Genomic DNA, 25,552 nt, shown 5'->3' on the forward strand with positions numbered 1-25,552 from the left:
TTCTTAGTTAGTTTTAATGATTTAAATTTAAAATATTTGATTAATTGTAATTGACCCATGGAAAGAAATTTAGAAGATATCAATTTCCTCTGAGTTTTGTAATATTTGGTAGCTTGGTAGGTTACAGGGACTCAAAGTAATGTCCACCTCCCATCCCTGGAAGACAGGCTGCACGATGGATTTAATAGTTCCAAGTTAGCCTGCTGCAGCCAGTCAGCATTGTGTTAGCTCAAAACCAGCCAAAGTTTTGTGTTGTCTTTACCAGATGGTTGTTAAGGATCTCTTTTCACTGTAAGAGACATCTGGCCATTACATTGTGGGAATGTTTATGAGATACAGGAGTGAATGGAAAGACTTGGGTGGGTGAATTTGTGTGGGATATTGTGCAGGTGGAGGGAACAAGATACTGCGTTGAAAGGGACATCTGAAACGTAGGCTGCAGATGTAGGGAAACCTTACCTCATTAGTTCTCGTGTTCACTGAGCTACTTGTACTGTTGTTTTTCCACATTGTAGTTATGGTTGCTGTGCTTAAGATGCCATTAAAGGGATCCAGTTTTCAGAGCAGGGGCAAGTCATCTTCTGAAAAAACCCCAAACTTATCTTGAGGTAGCTTCTGAAAAAGAGACAATTACAGGTTACTGTTGAGCAATTCCTAGAAGCATATTTGTAATGCAGTTCTGAAGCATAGCCTGTACATCGTATTCAGAATGATGCTCAAGTTTGAAAATAAAAGCTCTTGAGAGTTCCTCAGAACCTTCCTCATGGATTTCAGGGCAACCAGAGTTTTCTGGTTTATGATAAACATTTTTCTGAAGGACCTACCATTTCAGTTCTGGTATTTTAAACTCCACTGTTCAAATTTCTTGTGCCCTTACAAACTATTTTGGTTAGCTTTATAAAAACATCCTCCTTTCTCTGGTGTTCGTGCATTTCAGTATGTACATTGCGGTCAGCTTTTTTCCTGTCTTCTCTTTCTGACACTGTGTAGCTTCATCCATATGCTTATATACTGTGATTTGTGTCAAAAATGGGGTTTACAGCTTCTTGCATTTGTCATATTTTGCACTGCGTAAGTGGAGGACCTCACCGTGGCTTAGCTACAGGAAAGACAATGAAAGTCTGCTTAGGGTTGTATTGTTCCTAAGGTGTTTTTTGCCTTTAAAGATAAAAATACATTTTTGTAGGTGCAATCTGAAACCAGGGTAAGCACTCTGTGTTACGTATTTATTGCATAAATCCATTACTATGAGGGCAGCACTGTTTGAAGGGCTTCTGCTTCTGCCCTGTGGTAGCTGCAGGTATTCCCTGGAGCAGGTATGCAGGTTATCATCCTTCCAGAGCCCTAGGAGCATGGGTGGGAGACAGCAGTGTCTGTCCTCTGATGAGCAAAGTAGTCTCTCGCTGTAGTTTCAGATTTACTGTAAGTAAACGTTTAACAAATTCCTCTGTGCTTTTTAACAGAAATTAATACTTCTAATCTCAGGTTTATCATCAAGTTTGCACAATATAAGTGCTCTCTGTCAAATTGTGTTTTATGTTAAATGTTTAGAACAAACGAGGCTAGTGAGAGAGGGAGTCAGTGCAGCTATTTCTGGGTTTTCATTATGGAATTATGAAGATTTGTTTCTTGGAAACATTTTGAAAAAAATATTTTCAGTGACAGATTGCAAACTTACTTTCTTTCCTCTGATTTTTTTAATGCATTTTAGTTTCCATACCAGTCCATCAATACACAGATAAAACTGAAATTATGATTCAGAGGATGCCTAGCTTATTGCAAAAACTTATTACTAACCAGGATGCAGAAATATCATAGTTCAGCCAGAGATAGGTGGCTGTTTCAGTCTTAAGAACAGACCGTATGCTATTTAACGCAAGAACTTTCGAGGTAGATTAATTGTGCATTTATTTAATTTTAATTTGAAGAAAGGTTTCCAGTATTTCAGATATGCTTTGAAGATATAGGAGAAGCACAGTTTAGAAGAAAGCCAATCAGAGTAAATTAGCACCCAGGTGGTGGTGGTATTGTTGTTATGGGGTGTCTTTGATTAAGAAGTTAAAACCCTTGGCTGTGCACTAAGCCATTCCTGAAGTTGATTATAAAAGATACATATAGGTAGGCAAAGATCATCTGTAGTGTACCTTTTGAAATATTATTATACTGAGCAATAGAACTTTGAATAAAAACTTCAGATAGTTTCCCAGCTTTGGAAACTATGTCATTTTAAAATTTTGATCCTGTAATCTGGTGATACAGTAGGCTGCTTATCAAGATTGCACTGCTAATGGAGAGCATCTTCTTTCTTGAAGTGAATGGTTGTTATATAGTTACTGGTATTTGCTGTCTACCCCTACAGCAATTGCCTTCATGTACAAGTTCAGGAGAGAGATTTATGTTGATACTGGAAGTCTGTTATTTCAGCAAGCCTTCATCTATAGTGTGCGTGTCTCAACATGAGTCAACAAGATACTATGGATACTCAAAATATTTTGAAACCATATGAACAGAATGTGTATTTTCCTCTGGCTAGTAAAACTCAGTCATAAAGTCTTCATAGACTTATAATATGCAGAATCCAACCAACTTGGCAAATAAATTGTTTGTTAAAGCATATTCTGGCTGTATCTCCAAACTACATGTAGACAAAATAGCATTTTGTTCATGCCAGGTATTGGACTGGCTGCTGGAGACTCCAGTTTTCTATTCAAGCAGGTTGGAGCAGATTTTGGACTTGTTCAGTGACCTTCCTGGAGAAGAATGTTAGTACAAAATTTGTCCTTTGTACAAATTTTATTGGATGAGGAGAGAGGAATTTTATGTTGCCTGTTAGTAGCGTATGATGTCCTGAATTAACAACAAAAAAGATAAAATTCACATACTGATTGCTTTTCGAAAGAATTGGTGATTCAGTGGGAGAGAAATAATCTGACGACTATTGCTTGTTTATGGTATTATTCCAGGTTCCTCAGATACTGATTATGAGGCTAGATATTAAATGTCTTTCAGAGAAGGAAACTTGATGTGGAGCTGTGTACCAGGATTAGCGTGTACCTTTTTTTCAGTAATATTTGCTTGAATCCAGATTAAATACAGGAATTATTTCCATCTTAATGATGATGTGAAAAGCTTAAGTTATGGGTAATTTGTCATTAGTTATTTATGCTTCTATACTGTACATAAAGTTCTAAATTACTTAGTCTTATCATTTAGTGTTGGCTTTATATTCTCAGATGGATCTCTGATTCTGTTGTACACTTTGTACCATGTAGCAATTAATTTGTTGTGTTGAAGTGTTCTTTGTTTCTAGTTTAGGCTTATGCTTTTGTCCTTTAAACATCTGCTTTCGTATGTCATTCTTCTTCCTTTCTTTTTCTTGTTATTTCTGTGTTCTGGTATTTCTTCATTATTCTTTCTCTTTTTCCTTCCTTCTCTGTGTTCCAAGTTTTGGTATCCATTGTATTTATTCATCAGAGATTTCCATCTAGCATTATATGACAGGCTCTTATGTAAGAGTTTATGGGAGATATGCTGGGAAGAGATTTCATTTGTTCTCCCTTTGCAACTGTGCTTGTGTCTAAAATTCTTTTAAAATGTAATAGGAATGCAAAGGAAGACTCATTGGTGCCTCTAAATGTTGCCTGTGCCTAAACCTGCCCCATTGTTATCCGATTAGATTTCTGCAAATTGGAAGTAGACAAGAATGCACTGAATTTCAGTCTTTTACTGGACAGTAATTGTGCATATTAGATACAAAGTGTAGTTATTTACCTGAGTGAATATCATTGACTGCAAGAAAGTTGCACAAAATTACCAGCACCAGAGTTTAGTTTTACATTTGGCTCCACATTATGCATTTAAATAAACAGCCACATATAAACAACTAATAAAGTGAAATACAGAAAAGAAACAACTTTCTATCCCAAAGGCTTCAAAAGATTATTAAGTTAATGGCTATGTTTTTATTCTGGTTTTGTAGAACGCCATGTTCACTCAGGGAATATAATTCTGAGTCTTTTACATTTTATCACATTTTTTTAATGTCTGATTATTTATAGCAGTATTTTGTTTTTCTCATTCGTGTTTGGTGTCAATAGACTTAGGTTCTAGTGGGACTAAAGCAATATACTGAGAGTGAATTACACTGGTGCATAACAAGAGCAATCTGAAGAAATACCTGACTTTTTCCTAAATATTTTAATGTAAACAAGTAAAACCACCTTGATTGTATGTTTTCAGTATAAATAGCTGTCCCAGATTTGTTACATGGTGTTAAAATACCTGACAATGCAAAATATTATGCAAGGTCAAAAAGAAAGGATGCCACATATATTAATATATACTGGTTATGCACTAAAATGTCTGCCAAGGTTTTAAGTTTTATTCTGTTGGTATGCAATACTGGAACTTATACCTGTCAGTCCCTATAATAGTTAGGTGATAGAAGTCCAGCTTATGAATGTGCAGCACTGTTACGGCAGTCAGCTGTCACTCTTCCTGATCTCTACTGATGTGAATCTTATTGATTCCTACAGAAATAAATACTGGTTTGGGATGCACCTGGAAATTATTTTTCAGCAGGATTTAATGAGATATGTAATGGGGTTTTTTTGTTTTGTTTTTTTGGAAGTGTGCAGTTCGTGCAGCTACCGAAGGCAGAATCCTTGTGCTGGAGGGTTTGGAGAAAGCTGAGCGGAATGTCCTGCCAGTGTTAAACAATTTACTGGAGAACAGGGAAATGCAGCTTGAAGACGGTCGTTTTCTCATGTCTGCAGAGCGTTATGACAAACTTCTGCAGGTATGGAAATGCTGTTTGGATTTTCCTCATCTTTTTTTCCTGTTCTTGGTGGTGCTGGATACTGTTATGAAGAGGAGAGTAGTTACAAGTCAAATGGGGGAAATCTCACTAAGGTTTCCTTGGTTGTTTTTTTCTGGGGTGTTACGTAGAATGAAGTAGGCAGGGTGAAAGCTAAGTGAGAAGTCAAACTACTGCTTGCAACAACAACTTCTCATCTGTATCTTGTCTGTCCACATGAAAAACAGTAGTCCATGTTAACCTTGTACAGAGCCTGTATGTTTCTAAAATGTGAAAGCCACAATGTGACAATAACTAAATATACCTGTGAGAAGAGGTTTAAATTGAAATTGTTCCCATGAAGTTCAGATAATGCTTCAGCGTTGCAAGAGCCCTGTTGCTTAGCTTTTAAGATGTTAGAATACTAAAAAAATGAGGTCAAGATGAGCGACACTGTACTCATTAGTGCTGTCTTGCCTTTAATTTACAGAGCAGCCAATCTAAATTATAGGAAATGGTTAAAGACTTTTCTTTTGCTACGAAATGGGATTTTAGTGTCATCTGCCATTGCTGCTTTAGCTATTTTCCTTTGTTTTCAGGCTTTGAGTCCTACTGCTTAAATTTGAATGGATACTTCTCAGGCATTTGGGGACCTCAATAAATTTCATCAGACAGTTTCCAGTAGTACTCCGCATCTTACTTTCATGTACTGTAGTTTCCTATCACATACCTGTCAGTCTCTCCTAACAGTCTGACACCTTCTTGCTCGCGTTTCTGTCTTGTCATACCTAACTGTGGTAAGGTATATAACCAGACCCATGTGGCACAGGGCGGACGTGTGCAGTAAGCCTTCTGTCACTGATCCTGATTGTATGAAGTTTCAGCTGTGCTGAAGTACTGTAGTGGACTTCTAAAATCATTATTTCTTATGCCTCTCATCTGTGGTTAAAATCTTTTTGATCTATGCCTTTTCCAAAACCAATTTTATGGTATTTAATTAGTAGATGCTGTTATTGGAAGCATTATTATTATATTTTAAAAGTAAGCTTTAAAAATGTAATTGTATTTAAAGACTGAAATTGAGAATTCAAATGTAGACAGGATTTGGTTGCAATTATGCAAAGCATCTTCCTAATTTCTTTTTTCTTTTTTAACGCTTATCTAATGATAAAATGTTTCAAAATGAGTGCCTCAGGCACACTGCTAATAGTATATGAATTAAATAAATCTCTTGATACAATACTAAATATAATATTGTTGTTTTGTTGTTTGAGGAATATTTTATTATATAAGTAAATATTAATTTTCTTGTCTGTGAATAATTACTGTACATCTAGGTTTGCAGGAAATGTACTCATGTATAGTTTCAAGGAAGACTTAACTGATGTGGGAATACTCAAGTGCATTTTTTATATGCAAGGAATCTTCTACATGACAAGTGAAATACAGTATCTAGTGTCCCCATGAAAGAGTCTAATTCTGTATTATTGCTTATAATAAAGCATAATTTGTAAATGAAACTTTTTAATGCAGATTTTAGTCTCCTTTACAGTTACAAGTGGGGGGAAAAAAGAAGGAAAAAAAGAGAAGAAGAAAAACTTGCTCATGTTAACCCACTTCTAATGTTTTTAAATTTTGTGGTCTGTTTATTTTCTGTTCTTTCTGAAAACAATGTTGTAATGATACCTTTTCAGCTTTGACCATCTGTGGGGGCTTCAGTAAAATTGCTACAGGCTAGAGAGCTGCACGTGATCAATCATTCTATCTATGTACATTTTGGAAAAAACTTGCTTTTACCTTCCGAAGATTAGACTAGTTCAATGCTTTCTAGCCCCTCTGGATGAAAGATAAGAACATTACCACATTGAAGTTAAAGGACCAGGGCTGTTAGTCAATCTGCAGCCACGTCATCGTATGATGTAATGTTTTGTGGTTGTGTTTTTCTTTCCTTCTTGTTGCTTTATTTTAATGAATTTAGGATCATACAAAATCAGACTTAGATGCATGGAAGATTGTTCGGGTTAGTGAAGATTTTCGAGTGATAGCGTTGGGCCTGCCAGTACCTAAATACTCTGGTAACCCTCTGGATCCGCCACTTCGCTCTCGGTTTCAGGCTAGAGATGTTTATCATCTGCCCTTCAAGGTAAGTGTCCTAGTATAAGAGCTGGATTACCTGTACTGAGTAGAGCTAATATTTTGGGTTTATGTTTTACTTGCCTCACCTCTGAAAAGAATCCTTGAGTAATAAGTTTGTCTAAATGGATATTTTTCATAGTGGGGCCTAATAAATTCCTGAAAAGCAGGCTTAGAGTTGCCAAGAAATGCTACAGCAGAAGAATAACTTCCATAAAACATATAACCCTAAAAGAAAGATTTTATAATTTTTCTTCTTTTTTATTTTATTTTTTAAAAAATAAGATTAGTTCTGTGTCAAGATGAAAGTAGAATCCTCATGTCTAAATTAGAGGGGAAAATACAAAATGCTTCATACGTCATGAGCTGTGACCCACAGTATGATCCCAAAATTAATTTACTCTGTGATTTTATGTTCTATTTTCAGGACCATCTTCAGCTCTTATATTCAATTGGATCAAACATTTCCACGGAGAGGTAATTTTTCATAATTAAAAAAATAAAAATGGAATGAATGAAGAAAAACAACGTCCTATCAGGTTTCCTTGCTATTTTTGTGTCTTCTATCACCGCATAGAGACCAGAACTGAAGAAGGTTTTTTTAATGTGTGTGGGTGTATGCTCACACAGCTTTTCATATGCAGCCTTCATATAATGAATCCTTAATGCTTTAGAAATTCAATCACACCTTACTTATTTGCACTCAGAAATAGTTTCAGCATCTTATACTGCATTTAACTTTTTAGGCTTTAGTATTTTAAATATAGATAGCATGTATAAAACTCTGTAATTACTTTTTCCTATGCAGAATTTCTCAGCTCCTGTCTTTTGCTACAACTCTCTGCTCTCAAGAATCTTCTACATTGGGACTTCCAGATTTTCCTTTAGACAGCTTATCGGCTGCAGTTCAGATTTTGGTATGTGCATACACATATGCTGTGAAACTGTATGGGCTTAAAATTTTTCAAATTTGATCCGGATTATTCATGTTGTTATAAGAAGAATAACATGAACATTTGAAAAATAAACCTGAAAAAAAACTAAGGATGATTTGAGGGAGAAATGCCTCAGTCATATATCTCTGGGTAGTACTTTAAGGACAAAGTATGTCATGACACAAGATTTGTGATGTGATTAAAGGTATCTTAGTACTCAAAGTAATGGTTTTTATTCTGCAAAATCATCTTACCGTACTTCAGGGGCATCTATAGTTTACCTGTTGACACTGAGGTAGTCAGTTGAGAGAAATGAAACTCACAACCTGAAAGTGCTTCTGATTTAATGCTGTGCATTATGTAAATTGGATTGATTACATTGTAATGCAGTCACCTATTACTCTCTGTTGACACCTAAAAGAACCCAAACCAAGTATTAAACGTGGGTATAGGAGACAGTTAAGTTGTATGAGATGAAGCCTACAATAGGTCTTTGGGTTGATTGGTGGATTTAGAATAAACCTAGACTTAACATAGGTTACCTGAGGATGCAGGTTGTGCACACTTGAAGATGCAATACTTTGACAGCTGCAGTCCTCAGGGAAATATAACAAGCGTACACTTGCTGAGTTCACAGTGTCAGATCAGGCAGGCCAGGACTAAGGCTGTGGCAGTCTTTCTGCTTTCTGTGACAGGCTTTTGTCCCTTGGACTTTATAATTACATGGCAAAAAGTCAAAGTGAAAACAGAAGGAGCTTCCTGAAGGCAGTCAGGAAGATGAGATCTGTATAAAAAGAGAGAGGCGTTGGTACCCTTTTGCACGCAGGAAGATATGGTCATCGCAGGAGGATAAAATACCAGGACAGCTTTTGAAACCCTCTCTGCAAGGTGCAGGTGTCTGTAGAAAGGACTACAGACTTATCTGTTGTGTCTCCTGTGCAATCATTTTACCTGTGGTACTGCTCAGTGGCATATTACTTCTACATATTTTATTGGATTATATACATTAAAACATACTAATTGTATTACTGTGGTGCTCAGTCCCCTCAGTTGTGCTGGATACTTACAATTTTTTTTCTTCTGAATTAGTGGTACTACATCAGATGTTAAGAAGTGATTAAAATTCAAGTTCAGGGAAATGAAACAGTATTTGGAGGGCTTTAGGAAAGAAATACATATTGGATTTTAAAATAAATCGTAACTTTTTATTCTTTGAGCCCTGTAGTGAAAAATTATTTTTAAATGAATGCCAGATGGCTTTCAGAGTAATGGAAAGAAAATGAGTCCTAAGCTATTATCTAAACTATGGAATGAAGGAAGCATTTTATTTTACATTAGAGAATGTGAAGTGTTACCATTGTATGACAGTCTTTTTTTAAGTAGACAAGAGCTGTTTCTTTTAGAATTAGTTTTAATCACTTGATTTTCTAAGGTGACTGTTCTCAGTGATTCTACAACATTTTTCCTTCATATGCTGGGCCACTGCCATCCTCTACTTCTAGCTTGGTTGATTTAACCATTTTAAAGTGTGGAGGGAATGCATTGCAATGACTAGCTTTGCTGCTTGTATCATGGATTCACACAGTCCCAAAATGTATTTCTTAGGTTGAAAACTCCTGCCTGCTGAAAGGGAGAATTTTTTTTATAGGATGCTGTTCTGAAGAGGTTAATTTCATACATGCCATTATAATTTATATCAATTTGAGATAATATTATATGTTATGTCTTTATATATACACAGAGGGCTTTTAAAATGGAATAAAGGCCTCTCTGATCCTTTAAGCAGTACATTTACTACAGTGCCTTAAATGGTTTATTTTTACTGATCTTTTTTTCATATGGAACATTATAAATAGCATTACTGATTATAAAGTATGAATTGAATTATGCATTTCATAAAGTATGCATCTCGGTTTCATTTCTAAGCAACTCTTCATTTGGATGCCTATGTAAATCCAAGTGTATAATTGAAAATCAGTTGATTGTATTTAAATTATATTGTTTATTTTTCACTTACTTTGAAGGCTTAAAAAAGTAGTACCAGTCCACTGACTGTTTTTTCTGGTGTTACACAGAAGTAGTCCTTAAAAATTTGCAAGTCTTTTTTGAAATAAAGAATCAAGTGTTACTTTAGGGGTTTCAAAACACTTTTCCATCACAAAAGGCTTTATGCATATGTTTCTTGAGGAGTCATAAATGTGCTTCTATTTCTTTCTCTTACTCTAGCAAAATAATTGAATCTTTGTCTAGTTCAGGCAGCAAGTGATAAAAGAGTACTTAAAAACTAACAAGGTGATAGTGAAAAAAATTGGTTTAATTTTGTGTAGAAAGTGCAGGCATACTTAGTAACTCATTTCAAAACAAAACAGTTTTGATCAAACTGTTCAGAAATTTCTAGCAATTGATTTGTGAAGTACAATATGTTGTGAAGTACAATATGATGTAATAGAATCAGAATTAAATACTAGCAATTGTTGTGAATGAGTAGATCATTATTCTAGTATAGATTTCTTGTCCTATTGATTCTTTCCTAGTAGTACTATGAAACTTGGTTACCTGTGATACGATTTTTCTCTCCTAATTTTAAATGTCTTTAGGTATCTGAGCCAGTTACTGCAGCTTCCATTTATGCACAGGAAAGAAAGTAATTTTTAGGTCATAATTCTTCTAATCTACTTCAGACATCTATATTACAGCACCTGAGAAATGCCTGTTTTGACATTTGACCAAATACTGCATATAGTGGTCCTTTGTATATCACCCTTACAGTTTTATTTTAAGTTCAGCGCTATATAGTATTTTCAAGTTAATGGGTGAGGATAGAATGAACCAATCATTTTTTTTTCATTTGTATTTTTTCATTCTGATTAGGATTCCTTTCCTATGATGTCAGTCCAGCATGTTATTGACCGGCTTTACCCCTATAATGTTTTCCTTGGAAAGGAAGGCAGGACTGCAGTCAAAGATGCATTAAAAGTAAGTATTGCACATATAATTCCAGGGAGTGATGGATTATGACAGTAGTTCTCACTAATGTTACTTCAGTACTTCTATTAAAAAAAAAAAAAAAAGTAAACTAAATGACTACGTTATTACTGATGTTAAACCATTTTCTAAAAACAAAACCAACCTTCATAAGCTAGTACATTTAGTTATACTGAAAGGTGAAACCTCTATGTCCTCTAGAATATTTAGACCTCAATTCAAGACTACAGAAAAACATTCATTTTAAGTGGTTAATTAAATTGAAAGTAGCTACTTACATGGTTAAGGTAGTCAAATGCTTAAGAAATGCCTCTGGCGTCTGACTTTAAGAGGGGATACTAAAATAACAATAGAATCATCATGCACAAAACACATTCAATATAGCATGGTTATAGGTTATATTAATCTCTGGTTTTGGTCTGTGTTAGCCTTCTGTTGCTTATTGGTCAGATCTGTTTTGTTTTGTGCATGTTTAATAATAGCTTACAAAACCTATAATTATGCTGCTTACTCCATTTATTTGTGTAAAACTTTAGCACAGTGTTGCCTTGCTTTCATTTTTGAGTGTGTCGTAGGAATTATGTATATTTTTGAAAATCAGCATTCACAGCTTAGAGCATCTTACCCAGCTCTTTCAGACCTGAACATTAGAAGTTATTTGTACATGCATACTTAGAAGTAACTATATTTGTAGCTAGTGATTTTTAGTTTTTCCTGAAACCTAGCATACATGTCAGGGAAGTGTTTGTAGACCACCATTGCTGACACCTTCCATATACTGCCTTTTTTCATGGGAACTCAGTCCTGATTTCCCTGTTTGAAAAGGCTGGTCTCCTACTTGTCTTGCTGAGTTTTGAGCTGGACAGTCTTTGCATTTAAAGGAGGTTGTCCTGAATGACCTGCTAGCTTTCATGAACCTTCAAATCTGCCTCCTGTGGGGTCCTATCTGCCACTTCTTTAAATAAGCCAATCTGACCTAAGACCCAGGATCTGTAGTCTGTTATTTGCCTTCATCACTCCCCCTCAGGATTTTGAACTCCATTATTTCATGGTTGCTACAGCCAAGGCTGCTATTGATTGCCACATCCACAACCAATTGCTTCTTGTTTGTGAATAGCAGGAACCGTCTATGCATCACCCCTGCCTAGCCAATACAGTGCCTGTGTTGAGACATTATTCCAGGCAGCCTCAGAAATCTAGATTGATTGGATCATGCTGTGTTGCCCTTCCACCACATGTCAGGGTGATTGAAGTTGCCTGTAAGAACCATGGTCTGGGTGAAAATAGACTTCTGTCTGTTGAGAGAGTAGTAACAGTGAATTCTGTTCTTAATATGCCTTTATCTTAAATCCTTCAGGTCAATTTGTTTGCCCTATTGGATGGTGAATGTCTTTGTTCAGTACCATCAGCTTACTCCATTTTCCATTTCTTTTATTTAATTTTATGTGTTGTGTATGCTTTTGCTTCCTGCGTAGGCCAGGTTGATAGAAAGAAGAAAAAAATCTTCTTTCTCAATGATCCTCTACTTACAAAGAGCTCCTTATCACTTTATCATTTACATTTTTCTTTTTTTTATTTTTTATTTTCTTTCTTTTGCTTTCTTGTACTCTTCCTCATCACTACTTAAATGAACTTGTCCTATTATGTCAACAAGTACATATAATCTTATCTGGAATTTTATTCTGTTTGCACACAAAAAATCCTGTTAAGCAATGAACCTTAAGAAATACAGAAAATAACTAGTTGTACTGAGGAACTTTTGTTTATAATGATATTTCAGTAATAGCAGTGCCAGAACTGTATTAAATATGGATAAGAATTTTTTTTTCCATTCCATAAGAAATGTGAGGAATAGGAATCTGGCAGAAGCTAGGCGATTTCTTACTCTGTCTTACTGCAGATTTCTAAAGAGTGTCCAGCTAATATTTGCCACTGAATACTTGCCTCTGTAACAGAATGTAGTTAGGAAATACTAGTCTTCACTGGGAGGTATCCAGACTTGAAAAGAGAAGTACTTGGAAGTATATTGCAATTGATGGGTTAACTTGCATGAATTGAATCACTTCTTAACAGGAGCTAACATTTAAAGAAAATAAAAACAAATTTCATATAATAAAATTCAAGGTTTAGGCATTAGACTTGGAGACAGATTTGGGGGAAGTAGTAATCTAGCTGATATCTAGATGATAGTATCTTAATTTCAGGATGTCTTCCAGTCCAGTCAGCTGTCAGAGCTGAGAAGTGAGGTAGCCAGCGGTTAGGCTAAACAGCCAGTTTTGGCTGCTCTCAGGTCCTGTGCGTATTTCTTGAAGAGATGATATTCTTAAAGCACTGTCTTCCCGAACGTTATCTTCAAGTTGTATAAATCTTTTCCTTGCTCATTGAAACTCTGCCAAGACCTAGGTGTATTCCTTGTAATACTTGTCGTCAGTAATGAATTCATGTGAAATATTGACTTATACCTTCCCTGTGAGAGAAAGTAGTTTGTTATGGTGTTAGTCTTGGATGTGTAAAGATGCTTTGAAATGTGGGGCCTTGTTTGAAACTAGTTAGCATCAAAAAAAGTGTTTATGGATTGCACACTAATCCAGCATTAGCAGTGATCTTGAAAGGTGTTTATGATACAGAACATTTGTACAAGTGGTAAAATTTGCAGCATTCATTAGTTCATTAGCTTGCAACAGACAGAAGTACTAAAATAAACTTGAGAATTATGTGCCTTTGTGTACAAAGATCTTAATTTAGAAGATCTTGCAAAGAAAAATATGACTTGGTTTGAATTCTGGCCTTTAAAATTATTCTGTGCTTGCATGAAATTTTGGCATGACAAATTATTTTGACAGTTAAACATTTGAAATGTGATTACAAAAATTAAGTAAAAAATTTATTTAAACTTTTTCTTTACAAGATTAAGATATAGAGAAATCACTGCTTTCAAGGAAAACAGCCTCCAGTTAAACATTTCAAAACAAGCTTAAGCACCTATGATGTTTCCTAGAGTATTGAAGTTTTTCCTGTATGCTACTATATATAGGCATTTATAAACATCATCATCTTCATTTAGGCTGTGTTTCGTGGCTCACAAGAGACCCCAACTGTTCTATACTTATTTCTTCATTGTTCTGTAAGCTTTTAATATATTACTTAAGATTCATCAGAGATGTTGGGTTTGCTTTTTCAATTCTCATGAGCGTTTTGTGTGCCTTTTTTCCCCAGTGTCAGAAGCATGCACTGTTTTGGTTCTTTTTAATCTTCTAATCAAGAGAATCTTCCTATCAGGTTTTAAAAGCAACATGTAGATCAGATTCATCTTAATAAATGAGCAAGTCCCTTTTAGCCTGCTATCATACTGTTCTAGAACTTCTTAATTTTTTTCATGTCTTGGTTAATTCTTTGTTTACTGTCTTGATCTTATATCAGATAAAAACTTGTTTGTTCCCTTTGCCTCACTTTTGAACACCCACTTTAATCTTACCTGACGTCCTCCTTGAAAACTTACCCTGCCTTGCAGTAGGGAATCTTCAGACTACATAGGCACTCCCTCATAGAAAGTGGACAAATAGTTCAGAAAACTGGAATCTTTTTTTCTTGTCTAGGCAATTCTGTTCACTTCTAAGATATTTCTGTTGCAGATTTTGGAAGGAAGGATTTGTTTCTCTCTTACTCCCCCCAAAGTAATTTATAATCTTTGGGGTTTTGCATAAAGGAATGCTCTTTAGTGCCAATACATACGGTTGTAGTGGAATCTGTCTTGACTTCATCTGTCTATCCACTGCATCTTGCAGTAGCAGTTCATATTTTGCTTCTTGTGAAACAGTTCAGTCCTCTTGTTCCTTGAAAAAATCTCTTTCCTTCCCATGCAGAGAATCTTCAGGAAAGATCAGTTGCCTATGGATGCTTCTTTTGGATAGCTTTGCTGTCTTGTGGTTCAGCATAGCAGTTACCTGCAAATCCATCTCGTTTAAGCGCTCTATTCTTTTGTCCAGCTGGATCACCAACATATTCTTTGCAGTTTCCATGCTGAGACATTACTGATCATTAGATACTTCTAAGTGCTCAGAATTCCTCTTCGTCTTTTTTTCTAATTCTTACAGTTTGCCTTTTCTCACATGTTTGTAGGCATGCAGAATATGGCCTGATGATTATGGACTGCCAAACCACTTCCCTTGTTTTTGGCAGCTGGTCTTTTTCTTTCCTTTTGAGTCTGAGACAATGAGGCTGCCCACTTCTGGCTCTCCAAGTATCTCCCAGACTTTCTGATACTGAATGTGCTCAAGAGTTGTCCTTCCAAGCCACAAATATTTTTTCCTTTGCGGCTATCAACTTGGACTTTGTATAGGGGAAGTTGCTTCTGGCTCAGGCAGCAGTATGTTTAATGTATTGTACATCCATTACATGCCACTGATTCCATATCTAGCTATCCTAATTCTAAATGAAGAACTGCATCAAAAGAGATCTGTCTTACTCTGAAAGCTGCAGAAAGTTTTGTTTGCTGCTCCTGTCCAGGTATAGCGTGGTAACTTGTTTAACTACTACATTATCCAGTTCAGCAGCAGCTCCATGCTTACATGTGGTGAATTCAAATTGTACAAATTCTGTTAGGTGAATGAAAGCTGTATGAATTCAGTAACAACCTCTACAGAGATAGACAGTGCTCTTCCACTGTCCTAATTTACAGTCTGAAAGGCTAGCTGTAAAACTCTAAACAATATTTTAAGAAAACAAAACCAAAACAAAGCCTAACCTAACAAAAAAAAACAACCCCAAAAAACACACTAGAATTTTTAGATTCCTGAGACCTTTGGATGAATAAGGTCTGCTGCTGCTGTCTCCATATCTTCCTTGTTTGATATAGAGGCTGCTGGTGCAGATAATCTTGCTTGCTCACTCTTTTGTTGGTATCTGATTAAGGCATTTTAGTGTACAGGCAGTTTGCAGTTTTGTGTATGAGCAGCTTTGGCCCTATCCAAAATGCCATTAACTTAGTAAGAATATTATAATTTACTAATGGCCATAAGAGTGAGAACATCTGTAGTTCATTTCACAGAATCATAGTTGGAGAATTTCTTAGAATCATAGTTTGAGATACTACTCAGTAGGCATTCCTGTCCTCTGTTGTTGTTCAGATTTAATGGTATCTGAAGTAGACTCAGCTGTTACAATAAAAACACAATTTGGTGCAGCCCTTTACTAAAGCCCATTTATCTTAAATTCATGTTTGAACATGACATTTTTGTAGGCTCTTTTTCCAGAATGGGAATTTGCAAAACAGAGCTAAAGTGTTTGTACGAATGCATGTCAGTTTTCTTTCGACTTAACAGGCAGTGCTGTGAATCCTAATAGTAATAAAATGATGTGCTTTTTAAGAATAATTTTACATTAATGACTTCTGTTTAAAAATTATTTTTTTCTAAGAATTCTGAGTTGGATAATACTCCTTTTTCTCTTGTTTACTCAGGTTTCACTCTGTTGAATAAAATCGCTCCATGAGTTCAGTAGTTTCAGTTAGTGGATTTTTTGTGCACAAACCCCCTTGATATGACTTCCTCTTCTCCAGCAAAATAGACTTTTAACAGGACTTTTAAAATGGTTTTCATGCTTTCTATATACAGCATAAAATGTAGAGTATAATGCTCAAAAGATTGGGAAGACAAATCTCACGGGTTTTGTCCTTCATATACCCAGAACATGCTGAAGGCTTAATTTGTACAAGTTGTCCTCAATTTTCATTTTATGATAAGGCTGTGGAGCTAAGTAAACATAATATTTGGTGGTTATTTTTATTGGTAGCCAGATGTTCAAATCTGCAATTGGTTGTAATGACCTGCAGAGATAGGTGATCTATTATTACCCACGCTAAAGGCTATCATCTGTTTCTCTTATTATTTTGGTCTGTCAGGCTAAGACTTGGCAAAGTCACCATATGACATTTTCACTTTACATCTGTCACTAGAGTCAATAAGTAGATGATATACAATCTTTTTGCTTTGGTTTTATATGTAAAATTTATGGGCCATCAAGAATGCGAACACCAGTATGTGAAGTAAAAGTTGAAGTAAATGGATTTAGGACTTCACAAGCAATTAATCTTGAATATACTTCTGGCCTTGTTTTCAGAAGGAACAGTTTTAAAAACCAGAAAGCTGTATTTAATAATTAATTTTCTCCACCCCCTAATTCTACAGCGTTTTGAGCTTCAAGATTCAGAAAGTCACTTGCTTCCCAGAAGGATTACAAAAGTAGAAAATGTACATGGAACCAAACCCTTCAAGGCTGATGTAACTGTCCAGATTGGTGAAAAAGAAGTGACATTCCAGGTATGAATTTATATATCCATCAAACTGTGTATGTTTTTAGATATCATTAACTTGTTTTCATCTTATCAAGAATTTGACATTTGATGCTAAAACTCTTTTGCACTGAATATTTTTGGTAGAGTAACACATGATATTTGTTAGAAAAGCATTTAGATACTGGAATATTGGATTGTGGATACGCAGGATTTTATTTCTAGATAAACTCATACTTTCCTACATGTGATTCATTTTAAGTTTCTTCTATTAAAAGAAATGCTGGTTTAGAATAACAGAGTACTTGGGATGCTTGTGATGCTGCTTTCCCTTTTTCTTGTAATAAAAACAATAGTCTGTCTACACTCCAAATAAAATCTGATGAGTGCTTGGTAATGTTCTGATACAGGATGTTGTGAAAATGGAGCAAAAGTAATCACATCAACTATGATTAGTTTGAGTTTCTTCCAATGAAGTTTGACCTGCTAGTGAAATAAGGTCTTATTCAGGAAACAGATGCTGATCTGAGAATGTGAAGTTGATGTTGAATTTGGAGAGGTCTAGAGAGTCTGTGAAGAAGGTGAATTAGTGGGAGTCATAAAGAGATCATATTCACATTGGTGAGGAATATCCTCAGAGTTTGTATCATGATGAAGTGAAAAGGGGAACAGCAGCAAATGGGAATTTGTCAGGAAAAGGTGAGTTTGTAGGGCCCGATGCAGCAGTTTTCTGAGGGAAAGATTTTTGCTTTTGTTTGACATGTGGGTGATAACTTCTGGAAATAGGTCTGCAGAATGTCTCTTTGGGAACAGGAGGTCATAAGGAGTTTGCAGGTGAAACAGTTTCCAGACTAGAACGGGAAGTGGAAATAGAGCAGTTGCCTTAAAATGGAGAACAGCTAAAATTCTCCAAAGTTCTGGTCAAAGTAGTTCCTTCAGATTTTCACAATACAAATTGCTCTTTCTCTTCTGTGTTTCTCTGATGAGCAAGAAGTATTGTGGGTTTTATATTTTGTCTCTAGCATGAACAGCCTCAAGTTCCTTAAAGACCCCAGTGCTGTAATTGAATTGGTTCACATTTTGGTGGTTTTTGTGGGTTTTCTTTTCATGAAGAGTGGGTGAAGGAGGTGTAAAGGAGGTTGTCTATTCGAAATCATATGATTGAATATTTTTTAAGTGAAAGATTTAGATTTGATGGATGACAGTCAGCAAAATATTACAGTAGTTTGGAGAAGCATAACCTGGTCCATACAAAGCCTAAGTTATTACAGTGTAGCTTATTTATTTTTTTCTTTTTTTCTTCTTTTTTTTTGTTTACAGGTTCCAGCTGGGACTGGGCTGTTAGAAAAGCATCCTCGATCAGATACTTTCATAAGGACTTCCAGCCATAATAGACTGTTGGCAGAAATGATGCAATCCCATATGGTTAAAGATATGTGTTTAATTGGAGGAAAAGTAAGAATTCAAATTTCTTTTCTCCCTCCTTCCCCAAGTTCCTTAGAATGTAATCTAGTTCTCATTTTTTTTAACTTTTTAGGGCTGTGGCAAAACAGTTATTGCTAAGGAGTTTGCTGATATGCTGGGATACAGCATAGAACCTATCATGCTTTACCAGGTAAGTAAACTGTCTGCTTATGATCATGCTTGAAATATGATCTAAAATATAATACACAGATGTTGATCCTTTGTGTATATTCTCTTTCTCTCAGTGATTTTAAAACCTGCAGCTGTGTTCATACATAGCTGCAGCTTTTAAAATCACTGATAATCACCAGTATGGGTTAAAAAAATGAAGGATAGCAAAGATTTCAAAGTTATTGAAGTTTTCTGATCATTAGCATTTTTTAATCTCTGTGTTAGAATGCTCATCTAAAATCTCCTCTTACTGCAGGCCTAAATAGAGGGGGGTACTCTGCAGCAATACAGATAGTACAGTGTTATTACATATAAACTAGCCCTGATACTGCTTTCCTTCAATTTTATTGACTTCATTGTGAATGTGAAGGAGTGGTAACAAAATGGTCTCTCTCCTAGCCACAGAGAATTGTCAATTCATTCTGTGATTTGGGATGATTGAGTGTCATCAAGAAAACTTCGTCTTTTGTGTCTTCTCCTATTTGGTGGTGGGTTTTTTTTTCCATTCTGAAGTATGTTTTCTGCGTTTAGCTCAGAGTGGTGATCACTTGTAATTCATGCATGTTGAATGCTTCCAGAAGACCTTTTGTAGTTCCTTTTTTTTTTTTTTTTTTTTTTTTTTAATTATTCAATATGCTATTTAATCTTTAATGGAAGTCTCTATTGTCAACACTTTTTTTATCTTGGAAGAGTTTCTTTATTGTATTGAGAATACATAATGGGTTTTATGTTTCTGGGGAATTTTTTTTTTTTTTTTAGTTCAACAGCATGTGGGGAGGGATCCTGACAGAAATGGGTGGTGAGGTTGAAGTGCTGAAACAGACAGAAAAGAGAGGGAAAAGAGAAATATTCCTGATGATGAAAAAGGACAGACAGTCTATTTTATGTCTTCCTGCAATGTTGAAGACCTCCTTACACAGGATCCCACTGCTTTTCCTTCCCCCTATATGGCTTCAACTGATAAAGGCTAGGACTCTGAAACTGTTTCCGTAGATGGAGTTAGACAGACGACTTGTACCCTTTTCTTACGCTTCAACTTGGCCAGGTTTGGGTTCCAAACCTACAGAGCCTCATCAATGCACTGTCATATTCATAATAATATACTTGGATTCACAGCAGTACCTATTACCTTCTATACAGTGGTGTATTAAGATAGGTGTGTAGATTCTGAGCCAGAACTGAGTGTGTCCAGCTAGACTGCATACTTCTTTCTGGACTTGGCACTGTAAACACATTTTTAAAACATCCCAGGAAAATTACTTTTTTGTAACCTGATGGATTGCAAAACACAGGTACACCCTAAGTTGTTTTGTTGCATGCAATATATTGGGTACTCACCGGCAATATTAAACAATTATTTGGTTGAAAACATGGCCCTTCTTTTTCAACATTCTACCTTTAATTAGTGTGGCTTCACTGAATAGGAGCAGAAGACTTCCGTTTTGGAGACACATGAGAAGAACTGACAATTAAATTAGTTACTCAGTAAACATCTTTCTTTCAGAGGGATTTGTAATTCCTACAGAAATAAAACCTAGGCCAAGAGTTTGAAGTATTTCCCACTGAAGTGAACCTTTTCTTTGTTTTCACCGGGATTTGATCAAGTTCAGAGAGCTGAGTGTTTTTATGGAGAGGAGAGGCTTTTTGGTGATAGTGTTTCCAAACACTATCACTAAGGCAAATAAAAGACTGAGCTCGTTTACTATAAATTCCTGTGTAGACAAGTCTGCCTAAGATCCATGTGTGTATCTATACATACAGATATTTCCTATCTATAATGTCTTCAGTAATCTCAAAAAATTTTACAGGAAGCAGTGTATTAAAAAATGATTGAGTGTAGCTGAGCTCTACATCTTCTGATGAATTTTAAGAATGCATTCGTTTTTCTTAAAGTATGTGATAACATATCAGGGGTTTTGCATAGCAAAGTAATAGGATAATTTAATGACAGAATAAATGTTAAATGTATTAATTAATAAAGTAATTCAGCAATGAAGGCTATGAAAAGTTTGATAATGCTGTAAATTTAGCAGATTTTTTTGCTTAAGTTCAGAAAAGTGTCTTGATTTTTTTGAGGGACGCACCATATTGTTCTAAATCCGTTTCTAAAATTAAGGAGGTTTTTATCTGTCCTATTCATTTTTTTCCCAGTAACTTCAGCAGGCATATGAATAAGTAGTGGGGCATCTTGGTCTGAAGCAGTAGCACCGGTTTTCTTCAGGCTCTGTGAGGAAATGAATTCTTAGATTTTGTTACATAATGTTTACTTTTAGTTTTAATATTTGCATCATTGTTCTTTCCCTCTGAAGTTTATTCAAGGACTTGAGTAGTATGAAAAGGCATGGCTCTTTATATTGATTTCACAGAAAAAAACCTCTAAAACCTTTCATGTTGTGAGAATCAAATTTAGCTAAACCAGGAGTTCCCAAACCTTTTGAGTACATAGATCATCTCTTATACTAACAGTTGGCTCAAAGAACAATTCCTGTCTCATTTGTGGTATCTACATCATCATACAGACTTATTATATGCAATTCCATGCAGGCAAATCGCTGACAAAGGGAACGTCTGATTAGAACAGGTTTGGTTTTAGGTTGTCTCAATGCAGTTAAGCAACAGTAAATGAGAAGCAGCAGCCAGCTAGTTCTTTGTGGACTGTAGCTAGGGAACTTTTCATTTAAATTGATTAAAAGAAAACATTTTCTCCCCCCAGAGTTCCGGGGGGAAGAGGTGGTGGTGGTGATGGAATAAAGCAGCATTCAAAGTGATGTTGTAAGAGTTTTCCATCCTCTTCTTCCCCAGTATAAACAGTCTTTTAAGCACATCTCTAGTGTTTGTGTATTGTGATGTTTTTGTTTCTAGGATTTCTTTTTTAATTTTTTTTCATGACCTCATAGTTTTTCCTTAAAAATACCTTCCAATTTTTTATTTGAGAAATACTAACAAAATATGAGTCCAAATTGGCATGAAGAGCAGGAAACATAGATTTTTCACTTTATAATTGCCAAGAACATGATTAGCACTTTGAGCCATGAGAAAGTGCTAGTTTGGGGGCTTATATTGCTGTGGCTGCTGAAGGGAGTGGAACAAAAGTTACCCTACTTATTTTCTCTCCTAAGCTTCTTTTTTCCTGTATACAAGATTTTTTAGAAAATAAACCCCACAGTGTACAACACATAAGTTACAATGACTGCTACAAATTGAAATAAGCATTTTGTTTCACAAGGCAATATAATGTCGCCATTGCTTTGCTCAAAGTAAGGGGAAAAAAATAATTCATATACTTCTCTTACCTCCACTACAAAGGGAGGGATTTTTAGTGTTAGAGTATTATAACATTCTGTCTCATAATGTTGTATTTTTAGTATCATATATTAAAATTGGTTTAGAGTAAGTAAATAGAAACAGTAAATCACTGGGCAGGTACTTTGCTGTGAAACAAGTCCCTTACAGAAACTGTGCAGGTGTTAGCAATTTATACTTCTTTTTAATGAATTACCAAATTGAATCTCACTCAACCATTTAATTAATTTAATATTTCAGAAAATATTTTGCAGCAAAATATACTTCTGAGTTTATCTCCAGAAAATTAATGCATGGTTCTCAAGTGGTTGTTGGAATTACAGATGAACATTCTGTATAGCGTACTAGGCTCCCAATCGGTTCATACTGTATGTTGTTTCATTTCTCTAGAGATGAATTATCAGAGGTGTGCTAGTTAAATATTCAGTTATACAGCATTTTCTAGCCACTGAATGCACACTTTGATGCAAGTCCTAAAACCACATTTTTCTCTGGCTTTGATAAAAATGTTTCATATCCTGGCTTTAGTCTAATTCATGAATAATATAGAAAAGAGCAAACACAGCAGTAAAAAACCAGAAATACAACAATAAAAGTCTATTTGGTGGATTTGAATGTGTGACTTTAAATTTTAGAAATGTAAAGGGACTAGACTTTGTCCTGTTATTTTAAGGCTTTTAAGGAAATGTGGGAAGAGGAAATGATTCAGGCCATATGACGTAATGTGTTCTATTTTTATTCTTTAAAGTTCAAAGGTTTTATAGTTGTGAAAAGGACATATGCAAAAACTACAGCTACAATAGAAAATATTTTTCTCATCTGATTTTAGGTTAAGTTGTGTTCACAGCACAGCCTGAGGAAGGAATTTCATCCTCCGGGTCACAAAATGGCTATTACATCTTTGTTGCTCTAGTGCTTACCTGTTGTAATGGAACATCTAAAATAGGTTTGCTGGAGGATATGCTAGGTTTTGCCTTTGGTTTTGATTTGCCCCTGAGCATTATTCTGTGACATACTGGGTACTTAGGATGTTAGGATAATTTACACATTACTGGCTTCTTTCTTCCTCTGTCCTTTATTCTTTGATGCTTCCACTGCATTTTCCTGCTGAGAGGTGGAATGTCATGCTGCTTTGTGTTCCAGATTACTGATGAAATCTTTTTTCTTCCAGGTGACTTTTGTATGAAATGACTTGTTTGTTCCAGGTGTAGACTGCTGCCCCCTTCTGTACACAAAGCTGTGTACAAATTGTCATATGTTTGCATTTGGGGGGGGGGTGGGGGGGGCGGGGGACAGAAGGAAGGCTTTTGTTCTGGTTTCAAAGAGGTGATATTGGCAAGTCTAGAACTTCCAAAGACTATTTAATATAGTGGGTGTGTATTTCTAATTCTCTTTGGAAAAGTAATTGAAGATTTCCTACTGATCTTCTTTGGATATATTCTCAGGAAAAACAGAATGCAGTTTTTTAAGGAGAAGGCATGTACTTGCAGATGAGGAGCATAAATCTGTTCTTCTGATGAATTGATACTTACAGGATATGACGGCTAGAGATTTGCTACAGCAAAGGTATACTCTTCCTAATGGAGACACTGCTTGGAGACCATCGCCACTTGTTACTGCTGCTCTGGAAGGAAAGCTTGTTATTCTTGATGGCATTCATCGAATTAACCCTGGCACTCTAGCTGTACTTCAAAGGTCAGGATATGAGCATGGATAAGTTGGCTGTGTGTGATCTGTTTATTGAGCACATGCATACTGAGAAATTAACTTCCTTCTGATGAATATGACTATTAAATTTCAAGAATACTTTAAAGATTAAGCTGGGCATTGAAGTTTCATAAAATATGTAATATTCAGTCTTAAATACAATACTTAAAAGCAGAAGCAGTTCTTTCATGTTCTCTGTAAGTCTATAATAATATAGGAGATTTCAGCTTACAATTTTTGTAAAATCAGAATATAAGTCTGAATTGAGGAATGAGGTAGATTGTACTCTAAATTTATGAAATCTAAAGTCAGTACTATCTGCACAATGATTTGAAAATGCTATATGTCAGAAAATGTTTAAAATACTTTGCATGCATTCCACTTCTAATTAGAATATGATCATTGTGGTTATATGTGAAAGCATACTTTATATTTATATTCAAGAGACAAAACTAATATATTACTTGGTACAAGTATAACAAAATGGCTGTTTCATGCCATTTATGTACGCTCCACTGGTAAGACAGAATTTTTTTATTTTTCATATTTCTTACCATATCTATTTAAACTAATTGGACTAACTGACCGTGCACTAACACTGTTTGCTTATGCATGTTATTTTACCTGCACACCTGGATGCATCTTAAATTGGTATAACTTTTTACTATGACCCACGTTGACTGGAATCACTTTAAAAGTAAGCTCTAGTTGGTATGTATTTTAAAAAGTAATCAAAGGATATATAAAGCTTATTCTTTATTTTCAAATAGACTAATACATGACAGAGAACTGACTCTTTATGATGGCACCAGATTGTTAAGGGAAGATAGATACCAAAACTTGAAAGAAGAGTTACAACTCTCTGATGAGAAACTACAGGAAAGGTAAAGTATCAGTTATTACTATAGAATGCAAACCGCATTTCATCCTGTGAAGAGCTTAATCTTTTTTTTTTCCTTTTCTTTAAAAAAACATGATGAAAAATGCTTCCTTATTAAACTGATACATTATAACCGTTAAGAGAAGCATGTTTTAAACATCAGTTTCCTCATAACCTTTTTTCTTTTTGTGGCATGGGAAAATTATATCCTGTTTAGAGTGCTTGAACTGAAAGGAAAACATTGAATGTCCTTGAACAGAAGGAGTTAGAAATTGAAGAGAAATAAGTACATAAAAACATAGCAATAATGGTATATAATATTTAATTTTGGAATGTTTTGTTAAGAATGTTGGAAAATAAAACTGAATTGAAGTTAAATACAGTTTGTTACTTACTTTTGCCTCATTAGCTAGAAAGCTGGTATTTAATTTACAGCTAATATGGGGCAGGAAATCCTAAGGATGGGTTGGGACCCATTATGCTTATTCTTTTTGTTTCTTCACTTCCACTTGTCTGCTAGAAACATTCCACAGACAGAAACATTTTTTAGTCCTCTGAGGCCATATTTGATACATAGTCAAACACTGCTGACCAAGTTTAGTTAATGGGAGGGATACTGTTGAGTGTACATCAAAACAAATGTGATCTAATACTCAGTAATATATAAGGAGCTAAACATACTGTGATTCTTAAATGACTCTAATGTGCAAAAAACAGTTGAAGTCTTATATCAGATGTCCATGCTCATATTTACACTGCAGGGTGTGCACATGCCCAAACTTTGAGGAAGCCTCATCAGTCATAGTAGGGATGCATTTGTGATGTGCCCACTCCATTTCTCTCAATTGTCTTACTGAATAAGATTTTTTCTTTGACCTCCTTTGTAGTCA

The 25,552-nt window shown here is 35.3% G+C and overlaps 1 protein-coding gene across 2 annotated transcripts in view; it reads left to right on the top strand.

Annotated features, from left to right (window-relative positions):
• Window positions 1-25,552, top strand: part of VWA8 (von Willebrand factor A domain containing 8) — a 185,946-nt gene that overhangs the window by 28,953 nt on the left and 131,441 nt on the right. For both annotated transcript variants that reach the window (XM_037377396.1, XM_037377397.1), the window contains 10 exons: window positions 4,631-4,798; window positions 6,774-6,938; window positions 7,356-7,405; window positions 7,737-7,845; window positions 10,735-10,839; window positions 17,034-17,165; window positions 18,458-18,592; window positions 18,675-18,752; window positions 23,610-23,770; window positions 24,553-24,666. In XM_037377396.1, coding sequence (XP_037233293.1) covers window positions 4,631-4,798; window positions 6,774-6,938; window positions 7,356-7,405; window positions 7,737-7,845; window positions 10,735-10,839; window positions 17,034-17,165; window positions 18,458-18,592; window positions 18,675-18,752; window positions 23,610-23,770; window positions 24,553-24,666 — 1,217 coding nt within the window. The remainder of the gene's footprint in view (window positions 1-4,630; window positions 4,799-6,773; window positions 6,939-7,355; window positions 7,406-7,736; window positions 7,846-10,734; window positions 10,840-17,033; window positions 17,166-18,457; window positions 18,593-18,674; window positions 18,753-23,609; window positions 23,771-24,552; window positions 24,667-25,552) is intronic.

This window comes from Falco rusticolus, chromosome 2, assembly GCF_015220075.1.
Source record: "Falco rusticolus isolate bFalRus1 chromosome 2, bFalRus1.pri, whole genome shotgun sequence".
NCBI classification, from domain to species: Eukaryota; Metazoa; Chordata; class Aves; order Falconiformes; family Falconidae; genus Falco; species Falco rusticolus.